Source organism: Triturus cristatus, chromosome 1_2 (genome assembly GCF_964204655.1).
Source record: "Triturus cristatus chromosome 1_2, aTriCri1.1, whole genome shotgun sequence".
NCBI lineage: Eukaryota > Metazoa > Chordata > Amphibia > Caudata > Salamandridae > Triturus > Triturus cristatus.
In genome coordinates, this window is record NC_140580.1 from 299,617,987 (window position 1) to 299,631,601 (window position 13,615).

Sequence of the window (13,615 nt, forward strand, 5' to 3'; positions counted from 1 at the left end):
CAGACTATTCGCATAGAGGAGGTGATTTCTGGCCATAGCACGTCTGAAACCACTGAGGTCTCTGGGACTTGATGGTTTTAGGTCACAATTATATATCAGTAGTACGCCCCTTTGCTCAGTCGGCTGTATTACTCTTTTGACAAAGTGGGCTCTCTTACGAATTCCATGCTGGAGGCTAATATTTCGGTAATACCGAAACCTGGTTAGGACCCAGCTCTCTGCCGGTCGTACAGGCCCAATTCTCTCCTAAATGTTGATGCAAAATTATTCACTAGCATATTAGCGCGCTGCCTTAATTCATTAATACCAGGCCTGATTGAACCGGCCCAGACGGGATTCATGCCTGCTCACCAGTGTGGCGACAATACCAAGCTTCTGTTGCACCTTATTGATAAGGTACACAGGACACGCAAGGGGGGCTTTATTTCTTTCTAGTGATGCTGAAAAGGCCTTTGACCATGTACAATGGCCTTAGCTCTTCAATATGCTGATGAAATTTGGCATTGGTCACAAGTTCTGCAATTGGGTCCGGAGCATTTATAGTGCCCCCCGAGCCGTGGTAAAAATCAACGATATATCATCCCTTTCATTCTCTATCCGGTGGGGCACACACCAGGGCTGTCCCCTCTTCTTGTTACATTATATATAAAGCCCCGGGCGCAACAGCTGAGGTACAGCCGGTCATCACGGGGATTCCCTTTGGCGGGGATCAACATCTGATCAGTTTATATGCTGACAATGTTATTTTATTCATCACAGAGCCTATGACCTCCCTCCCATCCTTAGTCGCTGAGATTCAGGCCTTGGGGCAGGCTAGGGATTCAAAGCTCTCTAATAAGGAATGGGAGGATGAGTTTTTTATTGAGTCTACTGCACAGTGCATAACATAGCTAGTACCGAAACTGCCTATAAAATAGTTTCCTATTGGTACCTAGCCCCATTGAGACTACAGAAGAAGAGCACAGTGAGCTTAAAGGAATAATGGCGGTGGTGGGGTGACACAGGGACCCTACTACACCTTCTGTGGCATAGCCCGAAGCTCTCCCAATACTGGAGTCAAATTTTAGATGATATCGCCTCTGATTTCAACACTTGCATCCCAAGGTTCCCAGCCTACTTCATATTGGGTCTTCCGAATCCCCTGACGTACCGGCTATGCTCTAATAGGAGAAGTCAGATGGCTTTCGCTCAGGGGGCAGCACACCAGATCATACTCTCTTTGGGGCACGGACAAGACCTCAGACCATACCTCCTGGCTACATAAATTGTGACTTAGTCTTTATTCTGGGGATGGAAAGGCTGTCCCTGACGGCATACTGGTTGCACCTCCTATTCTGATCTGTGGACACCCTTTATCCAAATTCTGTCTTCTGAGTTCTACAAGTCGATATACCCAGCCTATCTGCGGCTCCTCAGCCTGATTCCAGATCCGACCTTGGCTTAAAATTAGACTATTTTATGACACTCCTGCGCCTATTATATCCTCACTATGACCTTGCACCATGTCAAACTTTGTGTCAATTTAATCACGATCTGGAAGGCGAATTAGGAAGTAGGTGGAGGGTTTTTTCTCCAGTTCAATTGATTGTTTTGTCTCTTTTAAATTGCCTAAATCAAGCTGCCGGCCCGAGGGTTGTAGGCGGAAGCTGTGTACTAGATCACCTAGCTGCTTCGGTGCTCATGACGAGCTGGGCTCGTCATGAGGCACAGTGGAGCTGTGCTCATGACGAGCTGGGCTCGTCATAACCGTCGCGGCCTGCCCACGCGCGATTGATTCCCCGCCTGTGCGGGAGAATCAATCAGTGGGCGGGGTCGTGACGAGCTCAGCTCGTCATGAGCACAGCGCCACTGTGCCTCATGACGAGCTGGGCTCGTCACGAGCACAGCACCACCGCCGCCCGCCGCCCCTCCCCCCCTGCTATGAGCGACCGGCCCCCCTGCAGTTGTAGGCGACATGCTTTGTATTTGTTTTGAGATCGCACTAATAACGTCAATAAAGAGAACTGTTATATAAAAACGAGCTGAGAGGAATTCAGTTCAATTAGGAACGAGTGAGAAAGGTGCTAAATATGTACAGGAAAGTCTTTTATTCATGAGCCAGTGGTCTACTGCCTACAATTTCTAAAATCAATCCATCCAATTGGACACAGTGTCTGACCTCTTTGTTTTCTGCAACCCTCGAAACAGCCAAATATCTGACTACTGGAAGAGGTCAATTTAACTTCAGTTTTTAAAGAAAAGAGAAGTAGAGGATCCCAAAAACTATATGTTAATTGCTTTCCTGGATACAGATGCTAAAATCTATGCATGTTTCATCGGGGAAAAACTTGAGTTTTGCTGGAAGAAAATAAGCATTTACCATTCTATCAGATACCCTTTAGACCCAATTGAAGTATCATCAATAATATTCTGGAAATCTCAATTCTGCATGCAGCTAAGTAAACATAATTGGAGCAATGCTTTCAACTCCTTGATTAGATTCAAGCCGGATGTGAAAAAACATCTTGTGGGAATTCTGAGGTTTCCCTGGAAATGCATTCCGCCCACTGCTTTCCATTGGCTTTGCGGTTTGTAACTCACATTTTATGGCCTTCTATTTGCTGGCTTTATTGGTTTTAGGCTGTCCAGCATGTCTTCGTCGTTTAGTAAACCTTGTTCACCATCGCTCCTGGTATTCTTTTACGAGTCCGCGCTTTTTGTAAACAGGCCTTTAAATTGTGTTCTTATCTTGTCGCAGTTCCTGTGCATTCAAAGACAGAGGTCAAATGTCAGGCTCTGTCTTAAGAGGGAGCTTTGTGTTTACTTTTCTTTTTCTGATTTCAAAGCGAGAAGATTTATGTGTCAGTCTTGTCTGTACTGGGAAAGAAAAAGGTTTTTTCTAGCACTCCACAAATAAATGAATAGTGCACATATTTCAGAATATGTCAGAATTACGCAAGCACAAATGAATATTTTTTTGTAAGTTGGAGGTGTGGTGGAAACAAATATATTAATACAATCAAAATAAACCACTACACTAGGTGATGCCATTTCCACACATTATTGTTTGTGCACTTTATAGTATTATAGGTTAAACTGGATGTGCAAATGTAATTGTCATTTCAATTGAAAACTTGTTGTCTGCAATGGCAATGCCCTACCACACTATGCATACTCAACACTACGCCACTCTACCCTACACCACTACACTCTCCAGCACTCTACACCACTACACTGTCCAGCACTCTACTCCAGTCCACTCCCCTCCACTCTATGCCCCTCCACTCCATGCCCCTCCACTCCATGCCCCTCCACTCCACTCTACAACACTCTACTCCATGACCTAATACTCCACTCCACCACTTTGCGTCACACCATTCCGCGACGCACAATGCCACTCTACTCCACTCTATGCCACTCTACTGCACTCTGCCACTTTACTCCACTCTACGACCCTCATCTCTGTGCCCCTCCAGCCTAACACACTACTCCACTCCACCCTATGATACTCTACTCCACACCACTCTACACCACGACACTCTACTCCACTTTTCACCAATCTACTCTATGCCACTCTTCTCTACGCCACTAACTTTCAGCTATGCTGGTGTACAACCTTGCTAAACACATTGGCAAAGGCAATAGCTCTTCCATAGGCAAGACCTATTGATTTTGACTATTCATCTGCCTTCAGCAGCTTGGACGGAGATTTGCAGGTGTTTAAGTTGTTGGCATGGGGCATAGACACCATTATTATTGGGGGGCTATCAAAACCCTGAGAGTGCAACACTCCATGTAATTTCATGATGGATTGTGCTGAACTGGCCCTTAAAGAAAGTTTCTTTGAGTTTGAGGGTGACACTGTTCCTCCAGAAATACGGAATTTCGATGGAGAATACTTTTGCCTCTAGTGCGGCAGGGCTTTATGTATTCGCATTCGAAAAAAGGTATGTCCTACATACTAACAATCCCTTCAAAGCAAGGATCAAGTTCTGGAAGCGGTACATCTATAAAGTACTGTTGATTTCGGAAGGACAGGAAGACTCATTCAAACGTTTCCTGAAACGGCTCAATGGGTGTGACACGAACCTAAGATTCACACACATCATAAGAACCAGAGAAATCACCTTCTTTGACGTCACTATCTTTGCTGAAAATGGCAGACTACAAACCAAGACCTCCTACAAGCCTACAGCCGAAAACACTTTACTGAAGTTTGATAGTTTCCACCCCAGGGCCCTGGGGGAGAACTTACAGTATGGCCAGTTTTGAGGACTGAGAAGAAATTTCAGCAAAGTGGAGTTCTACCATGCCCAGGCCAAGGACCTTTCAGTTAAACTGAGGGCTCGGGACTACCCCGTAAAAATTATCCAATCCACCAGAAAAAGAGCCCACTACCAGAACAGAGACGCCCTTTTGGAAGAAACCCAGAGGACAGTTACCACAGTACCCCTCACATGTGTCACAACCTACAGCACCATCTCTAATGATGTAGCTAAAATAATCAACAAACGCTGGCTCATTTTACAAACGGGCAACTTCAACTGGGACAAACCCTTGTTCTCTTTCAAGAGTTAGGCATCTAAGAAGAATGCTGAGCAACACACTACAGTACTGAATACCTGGGGACTACTCAGTGTAACTTAACTCTACGCATGTGGAAAATATAGTATGTGCCATCTCATTAGCAAGACCAAGACGACAAGACTTGGGTCCTTAAGAAAAATTCAAACTGCAACTCAGTAAATGTCGTATACACGATTACATGCCCGTGCCAGCCACGGTATATAGGCATTACCAGCAGGAAGATCAAAACCAGGATCTGTGAACACCATAGCAACATAGGATGTAAAAGTAATGCCACCAAGATGACAGATCACTTTCTAAAGGGACACACCCCCAATGACTTGCTGTGGGTCATTATTGAACAGCTTGATCCCTACCAAAATGACTTACAAAATCGCCTTTTTGAAAAAGAAAGGGATATGGATATATTGCTTATTCACACATATAAATGGGTAGAACGATAATATACCATGGAACACGATAAACCTCAACTGACTCAGTTCCTAGTTTTTTTTTATAGTGATACCTTGGCAATTGATATGTGCAAGGAGATTATGCTGTCAGTTTTTAACATACTTGATCCATACTTTTCATGGAGTCATTAGTACCTATCATGCCACCTTAGGCTTACACTGCCCTCTTGACACTGGTGGGCTGGGAAATGTCATGGTCCCGACGGTGACTTTATTGGAAGTCCCTCTTTTCTTCTGGTTGTTCTATAGCAGAACAATTTACTTGATCAAGACTGGTCCCCCACGTGTTCACAGGGGCAATAAAATGTCCATTACCTTTATCTAAGTTAGACACAACCAATACATTATTCTTGAGCCTGAAAATCAAGGGCCAACTGTTACGCAGTCTTTATGAAGACAGAACGGCTAGGGGCAGAAAGGGCTACACAATCCTGGAGACCTGTCAGCATCACCCAATTAGATGGAACGCTGGCTTGTGCAAAGATACGGCGGGTCATGGCTTTGAGTTCACCGCTACTAAGCCCACAATGGCCAGAGAGCCAGCATTGTCGGGATCCCGCTCAGGGCCAAAGTAGGTAACAGAGCAGGCGGAAGGCCTTGAGGGTGTAAGTGATCGCAATCACTGGGGGTTCCTCTGAATCGGTGAGTCCTTCTTTTGATCACAGCCATGACCGTAGTTCTTTCCCCATTTTCATTCTTTTGTTGAACTTTCGCATCAACCTTTTCCCGACAGTGTGTGTCTACAGCCATGTTACGATAAATTAGCGCAATTCAAGTAGTTGCTAACTACTACTCTATACATAGGGTCAACGAGACAACCCCAAATAATTACGGGGCTTTTCCACCTTGATTCTCAGTTCTTTGCCTGGCTGCACGATTTTGAAGTTTGAGTGTAGAATTATATGATTGAATGCCTGCAGTCAAAAAGATTGTCATGTGACGTGCATAAGCATTAACCCCAACCTTTGGGGTAAAACCTGACACAAATGAGTGCACTGTATCATTTCAGGACTGCATCCCATCTTTCACACACAGCCTGTGAAGACCAGGGCTGCATGCTGCCCGTACATCCAGCACGCATGAATGATGGGTCTTTTAAACTTTAGCCAGTGGCACAAGGTTATTGGTGCAGGACAATTCGCATGCTGTGGCAAAATCTGCATCCACTGTTATCCGTATGATGGTGGTCGTATTACAATGTATGTCTTGTCTCGGTTTTTCTTTTTCAGATATTCTTGTTGTAGGTAGAAATCTCCAGCTGGTGCTCCATTTCGGGGCAGGTCGCAGGACCATGACTGACGTCGTCACTCATCTTCCTCAGGTAAGCACAAGCGGAAGTCACGAGGCCATCTGCCTCACATAGTCGTGACGTCGGTGCCCGTTGTTCCCAGTCCTGACCGGACATGGCCCCTCTGCAGTCTAACACCCTGCCTACCCTCAGTTTCCTGGTTTTGGGGCGACTAGGAACCAGGTGGTGAGCTATTTTCGGACTTTGCGGGCCATCTTTGGCCAACATCTCTCCCTGGTGCACCTTCGGGCCCCACAGAGGCGGTAGGGACTCAGATTGGAAGCTCACTGGCAGATTCGTCCTCGGCGCCAATCGAGGACCCTGACTCTAGCTCCGGAGTTGCGGCGACATCAGGAGCCGGCCCGGTGGTGCTTCCCATTCAGATGTCAGGCCACAGTCCGCCTCCAGCATTAGGGGACAACCCGGTGGGGCCGCCTGGAATGGTGAGTACTGCAGCCGCAGCGGAGGACTTGTCTCCGAGTTGACGACGTCCCACACCGCACTCTCCTATCGTGGTGGATGTTGAGTCAGCACCGTCCTCCTGACGCCAATAGATAGAGCCTCCTTCAGCGTTCGTGGGCGTCAATGCAGCGCCGTCTCCACGTCATTCGACGTCGGAAATGTCCTTTGCTCCTCCTTTTCACAGGGTGGACAAGGCCCCTGGAGGTGCATTCTTCGGAGCATGTTGATGGGGAGCAGGCCCTTGGGCAACCTCGGGTTGAAAGGCCTTTGGCTTTTGGTGGACGGGTTAGCCTGCAACCGTCCCCTAACCATGATTTGCTGTCACCCCCTAGAATGGTGACGGAAGCTTGTGCAGCGTTTGCAACGGCTGTTCGCAGTTCCAGCCTCATTCTATTTCTTTGCCCTCCGATCCATTGTTGGATTTGCTCCACCAGGACAATGTGGAGGGTGAGCCCTTGCTGCCTTTTGCTGCTGCATCGTATCAAATTCTTCTAGGGACCTGGGCGAGGACCTTGTCGGGGGACTCGGTAGACCGTGCTATCGCACATTGTCACCGCCCAGCACCAGATGACCCAGTCTGTTTGTCCCTAAACACTAGGGTTCAAGGGCTGGTTGTCCAGACAGCCTCCGCTTCGCTGCCTTTGTCCTCTGCTCCGATCCTTTCACCCACTGGGGAGTCTCGATGGTTGGAGACGTGGTCAGTAAATGTTTGCGTTCACAAGCTCGGGCCTCTGGTCCTTGAACATTTTCTGCATGTTTACAAGGGTTACGTTTGCCCTCTGGTACTTGGTGGATCACCTCCTTACCTCCCTGCCGAAAGGCACCCGGGCTGACCTGGCTCAGATAATCCAGGATGGTTGTGAGCCAGCTCAGTTTTCAATTCGGTCTGCCATGGGCACCACTGATTCCGTGGGTCGGGCGATGGCCAGTTCATTTGCCTTGATGCTTGGCTGCGTGATGGCAGTTTTCTTGAAAATGTTCAGGAGCATCTTTGGGACTTGCCCTTTGATGGGGCCCATCTTTTTGACAGTCATGCTGACTCAGCGGTCAGCGTCTCATGTCTGGTTTGCAGTGATAGGCATTGTTTCTAGTCCCTTGTTGCAGACTTATTGTCTTGATTTGCTTTGGTTGCAGTATTGTTCTTGCTGTTCTCCTTTGTCGGTCGCTGGGTTCAAGCTGTTATTTCCCAGTAGAACTGTGCAGCATCACAGCTGTTTCTGCCCTTATTTTCTGTCTAGGAGCTAGTCTCAAGAGGTGCCCCTTTTTATAGGAACATGACATACCTTATGTGAGGTATTAGTTGGTTATTGTATTTCCATTCTAACTTACCACTGCTCCAGGGAGAGTTCTTCCTGGGTGGTGTACATCCTTCCTGAGGATGCGGCGAGGTCCTCTTAGGATAGTTATCGATCTCCTCTCTCGCGGGAGTTTGAGTCGCTCCACTTGCTGTTGTGGAATTTCTTCTCTGGATACGCCCATAGGGGTGGCATAGCGCTCTTTTGAGCTTCCATTTTTGCATTTTGCCTTTGGTCATTAGTTCTCTGCTGCCTCTGCACAGACCTCTCCAGACTATTGTTGACTTTACGTCCTGTCTGGCTCATCACGGCGTGCTCATGCATGCTCCTTTTTTTTCTTGCCCGTGGCTATCTTCTCAAGCGTTCTGCATTTCTTTTCACCATTTTGATATGTTGGCTGTCTTTGCCGTAAGCCAGTGTCTCTTGTGAGCATGTTGGTCTGTTCCGCTTTAGGATCCATTCTTCTCTGTTATGGCACAGTGTGTTGAAGCACACTAGGTGCGTTCACGGACACACGGTGCTTGCTGATCCAACTTGTGCCACAGCATTGCCTGCGTTTGATTCTTGTGGCTTTGTCTATTCCATCCTTCTGTGGTTGGATGTGCTTCTGTCATTGGCCTTCCCTCATGGCTCAAGCCCTGTCTAGTTTTTCCCTGGTAGGCAGTTGGTTCTACGCTGGTCGCATGGGTGGTGCACATTGTTTGTGCCTCTTTTTTCATGCTCCCTCCCCAGACAAGGGCTTGGTCGTCCTGCTCATAGCCTCTGCCAGATGTTATCCCTAGCAGCCTCTCTATCAGGGATGCTCTTTGTGTGTGTTCTTGTGTGTGTTCTTGTGTGTGTTCTTGTGTGTGTGTGTGTTCGTCGGATGTTATGTCCTGCAATGGGTCACATTGGTGCCTGTTTTGCGGGCTGCTGTACTTTTCTTGGGCATGCTCTTCAAGTTTCTCTTGTCTTTCTATTTTTTTTTTTAAGAAACAATATCGTATATTATATAGTTTTCTATATGTATTATATATATTTCTTTGTATGTGTGTGTGTAGTGAGATATACACACTGCGAGGCCAAGATACTTTCTCTGTCTTTTTCTTCTTATGACAGCGAGCCCCGTGTGTAACTCCAGCTTCTGCCGGTATCCTTTCACCGTTGTACTTCTGTGTATGGTTGGTCAGTATGACTACCTGCTGGTACATTCTGTATATTTCTGCCGACGCATGTATACTGTCAATGCTTCAATGTGCTTCTGCAGGTGTGTGGTGTGGATTCCACGGTACTCCCAGTCTGTATAAGTGTATCCATGAATGAATATTGAATTTATAGAGCGCAAACTTAGGCCAAGGCGCTACAGGAGAGCCAAATTGACAGAATAGAATGACATGCTCAGACTGATATTTGTGTGAAGAGCCAGGTCTTCAGAGCCCTGTGGGAGTGGGACGCTAGTCCCGGCAGATCATCTGGGAGGGAGTTCCACAGCCTACCATCAGCAAGGGAAAAGGCCCTGCCTCCCCATCTAGCCTTCTTGAACCATGAAACTATCAGCAGATTTTTGTTAGCTGACCTTAGTTGCTTGCTGGGAACATAGCGCTGAAACAGCCCTTTGATGGAGTCGGAGCCTAGGCCATAGAAGGCATTGTGGGTCAGGCAGAGGGTCTTGAACAGAATTCTTTGATCCAAAGGGAGCCAATGCAGAGAGATAAGAGAAGCCGAGACAGACTGATATTTTGGAAGGTCCATCACCAGCCTTGCAGCAGCATTCTGCACCAGCTGCAAGCGTTGCACCATACTCTTGTTGATGCCCAGATAATGGGCATTACAATGGTCCAGTCTGGACATCACTAAGGCAATGACTTCCTGTTTTCATGAAGCGAACGAGAGAAACCTGGAAATCTTCCTGAGAATCCTGATGATTCCAAAACACATATGAGTGAGTGAGTGAGTGACACAGAGACACACACAGAGATGGCCACTATGACCCCTAAATTTTACCATGGGGTACAGGGCATGGACAACAGCCAAGCTTGTCTGGCCACCATTCATTCGACCAAATGTTCTGTTGGTTTCCGAAGATCAAGAACTCTGTCTTTTCCCCAGTAAGTCTGAGTCTTATGAACATCCCTGTATCTAGCTAGGGTTCTGGTTTTGTATATCTTGGCATGAGTGACATCTGTCTCTATGCATGTCCGTCTTGGTATCCACTGTTGGGTATGCTTATTTTGTACGGCCATGTTTTGTCGTACTGTTTAGTCCTTTATCTGGGACATTATTGTTTGCAGATCCGTGGATCCTGTGAATAGTTCTGCTTTGTCTCTTATTGCAGAAGCTCATCGATTTCTTCCACTGTGCACTGGCCATTCGACTCTCTATGATTTTCCTTCGCCCTTTCCTAGGGGGGGTGTAGGTCGTACTGTCCTTCTCCGGACTGTGGTGCCATTGCCTTGGTTTGTTGATGCTCCCTTCCGGAGCTTAATGGTCTAGTGTCAGCCGTGCTTGCACTTGCAATCTCCACCTGTTTTAGTCCATCTTCTTCGCGGACTGGTTCTCTTACGGAACCTGGTGGTGTTGAGTCGCAGACCCGCCTCCAATGATGTATAGCTTTGGTATCTATTCTAAGTTAAGGAATCTGCGGCTAGATGTCTCTATCAGGTGAACAAGTTCCTTAACTTCGGTAATAATGTATCTGGTAGAGACACAGTCTAGCCGCAGATTCCTTAACACCCACCCTTCCTTCCCGCTCTGCGAGGGCCATTTCAGGTTGGGTTCTTACTCTCTGGTTCTTTCTACCCGTGATATCTGTCTTCACAAGTTTTGTCTACTGCACATCCTTCACCTGTTCAGGTTGTCTTCTCCTTCTGTTTTACCTACGGCTTCTCCGCCCATTCTCGCAAATGGGTGTTGGGCTCGTATATCTATACACGTTGTTGCACCCTGGTTCTTTCCAGGGTGGTGGTTGCTCATGTCCTTTTCCCCTCCCTGATGTTTGTCCGTTGGTTTGGGGTCTATTTGACTCTGTTGCAGTCAATTGATCATATTTAGGGCGTGGTTGCACATTCTCTGTTGTTGCAGAAATGTTAACACTTGCCTTACCTTCATGCTGTTCAGGTCTCGTCATTTACCTTGGCATTCATGTGGTTGCAGACTGCTTGTCGTTGCCGTTTCATTAAGTTGCTGTTTTGCCTTTTTTGGGGGTCTCGTTTTTCACCTATGCAAGACTGTTTCTGCGGAGCGAGTACTCTGTTCTCGCCCTTTCGGCTCTTCCATTATGTAGAGTTCTTCTCTACAATGCATTGTTATGTTTCTCATAATTTTTTTTTTCTTTTATTATCGTTGTTGTCTCAACAGATGTTTAACCGTTTTTAGCACACTGTTCCCACATTCAGTTTTAGTATTGGCTCCGCGTTTTTGTGCGGAAAAGTTTCACAGAAGAAAACAGACGTCAGCGCGCCGGGAGGGACTTATATGGGTCACTGATGTCCTATCAGTGGACGACGTCATGGTGGAGCCATGCGACGCTGTCCCCCCGGCGCGCAGAAGTACTGCTGAAAAAACTCCGGATCCAGACTGGTTCCTGGAGGATATTCTAAGTTAAGTAATCTGCAGCTAGACTGTGTCCCTACCAGATACATTGTTACCGAAGATAAGTAACTTGTTCTTCTGACAACCAGTAGCTCTCCGAGTCCATACTTTTGGCAAAACTGCGCTATATAAATATTGAGTGGCCTAATGTATTCATGATAAGACAATCAATGTAAAAAGCTAAATACATCTTTCTCACTAAATTAGCCTGATAGTCTGCTCTCGCTCAGATTATCATTAACACTCTCCAAATATAGCAGAATATAGTTTGATTTAACGTGTCTGCATTGTGGCAGATGCATGCTATTTGACTTGTCACAAAATTGTTTGCATCATTCTCTGTTGAGCTAATAATAATCCAGAATGTCATGGATCCCCCACACTCCTTTTTCTACAGTATTTTGTTCTTCATTTGTCTCGTAGGTGACTTTAGCTGGTGCGTGAAACCATGGGATTCTGAATCGTCCCAAGTGACTGTAGTAATCACATTGAGGGGAGGCTAATATTTTCTACCACTTTCCGTTACTTGTCATGTTTGGTGCTGTTAATACACATCTTGAGCTGTTGAGCATGTTTCAGACAATGTACAAATGTACTGTATAATCTGCAAACTGAGTACTGCAACAACTGTCCTTGTTCACTTTTCAAGTGGTTTTACTTTCTAAATTTATTTTCTGTGATGTTTTCTTTGAAAAAGATCAGTCAACATTGGTGTTGGCTCGTCTAATACCCGTCCTTGTATTTAGAATGTTTTTGAATCATACGTGATTAAAAAACAAAATATCAAAAGTGCCAAGAGACCCAGCCCCCAATGCAGGATTTGTTTGTTGTTCCAGGGGCTCACCTTTGAAGAAGTAGAACATTTCTTTACTTTCCTGAAGAATATAAACGACGTGGACACAGCTCTAAGTTTTTATCACATGGCTGGCGCTTCCCTCGATAAAGGTATGGCACTCTTCCACACTTGAGTGGCTGTTTTATCTTACTCCATTTGTAGCAGTATGAAAGCATGATGTTCAGTACACCCTCGTGTCGGCAAAGATACGATGTAAAAGTAGCCCTGTTTCCTTTCAGTGACAGATAGGAGTTAAAAAAGGCGACTTTATCAATGTTATTATGTTCTGAAAAAAAAGTGGTCAGACATTTGCATTGTAGAGACGAAATCCGAATAGAAAGCACAATGGTCCTCTCATGACAAGGGTCCCATATTAGCTTCGATTCCGAGCTTTTTACGCTAATTGACGTTACATGGTAAGAACTGTTTTCCTAAGATTAGTCATCCAATCAAATTTTATTACTGCTGAAATCCTAAATTGAATCATTTGTTGAATATAGTCAATTGAATGTAAATTTAAAACTAATTTACTCGTGCTGTCTGCCAAAAAGAACCCATCTGATGAAAGTAATGGCATCATAATCATATTTTTGAAAAAATGAAATGCTTGTCTAATTTGCATTTTGGCCACTTCATTGATTCTTGTCTGCTATTTTTAAGTGCAGCCTGTTTCATATTTGGGAGTTAAGTGTTGCTTTTATGATATGCCTTATAAAGCTATGTATTCACAGTAGGAGCAAGTTTATGTATTCTAATGCTTACATTCTGGGCCATAATAAGCCAAACCTGCAAACTTGGCCGCTGAGGATGACCTCAGTGCAAATAGATATGCCTACTTTTCCATATGGTGGAGCTTAAGTAATGGTTTTGTAAAACCTGTACTGGTGTATATTATGTTCAGAAGTGGCATGCTGAACAGGGAACAGTGTGGCTGCTGTTTGTATGTCGTATCTGTTTAGAGGCAGAATGAGCAGAGATGTGGGCTCAAGAAGACATATGGGTTTATTTCGCGATATCCGGAATGCTAGTCTTCTTTGGCTAATATACAGGTTACCTTTAAAGATGGAGGAGCGACAGGAAGAAATGTGAGGATATTGTAAGCCTTTTCATACCGCATCAATTGAAGGGTGCAATTTCTAATAGAGGA

At 45.7% G+C, this 13,615-nt stretch overlaps 1 protein-coding gene across 3 annotated transcripts in view; it reads left to right on the top strand.

The window, feature by feature from the left end:
* MICU1 (mitochondrial calcium uptake 1) overlaps positions 1 to 13,615 on the top strand; it is a 730,309-nt gene that overhangs the window by 593,734 nt on the left and 122,960 nt on the right. For all 3 annotated transcript variants that reach the window (XM_085603833.1, XM_085603832.1, XM_085603834.1), the window contains exon 10: positions 12,470 to 12,578. In XM_085603833.1, the coding sequence (XP_085459959.1) occupies positions 12,470 to 12,578 (109 nt within the window). The remainder of the gene's footprint in view (positions 1 to 12,469; positions 12,579 to 13,615) is intronic.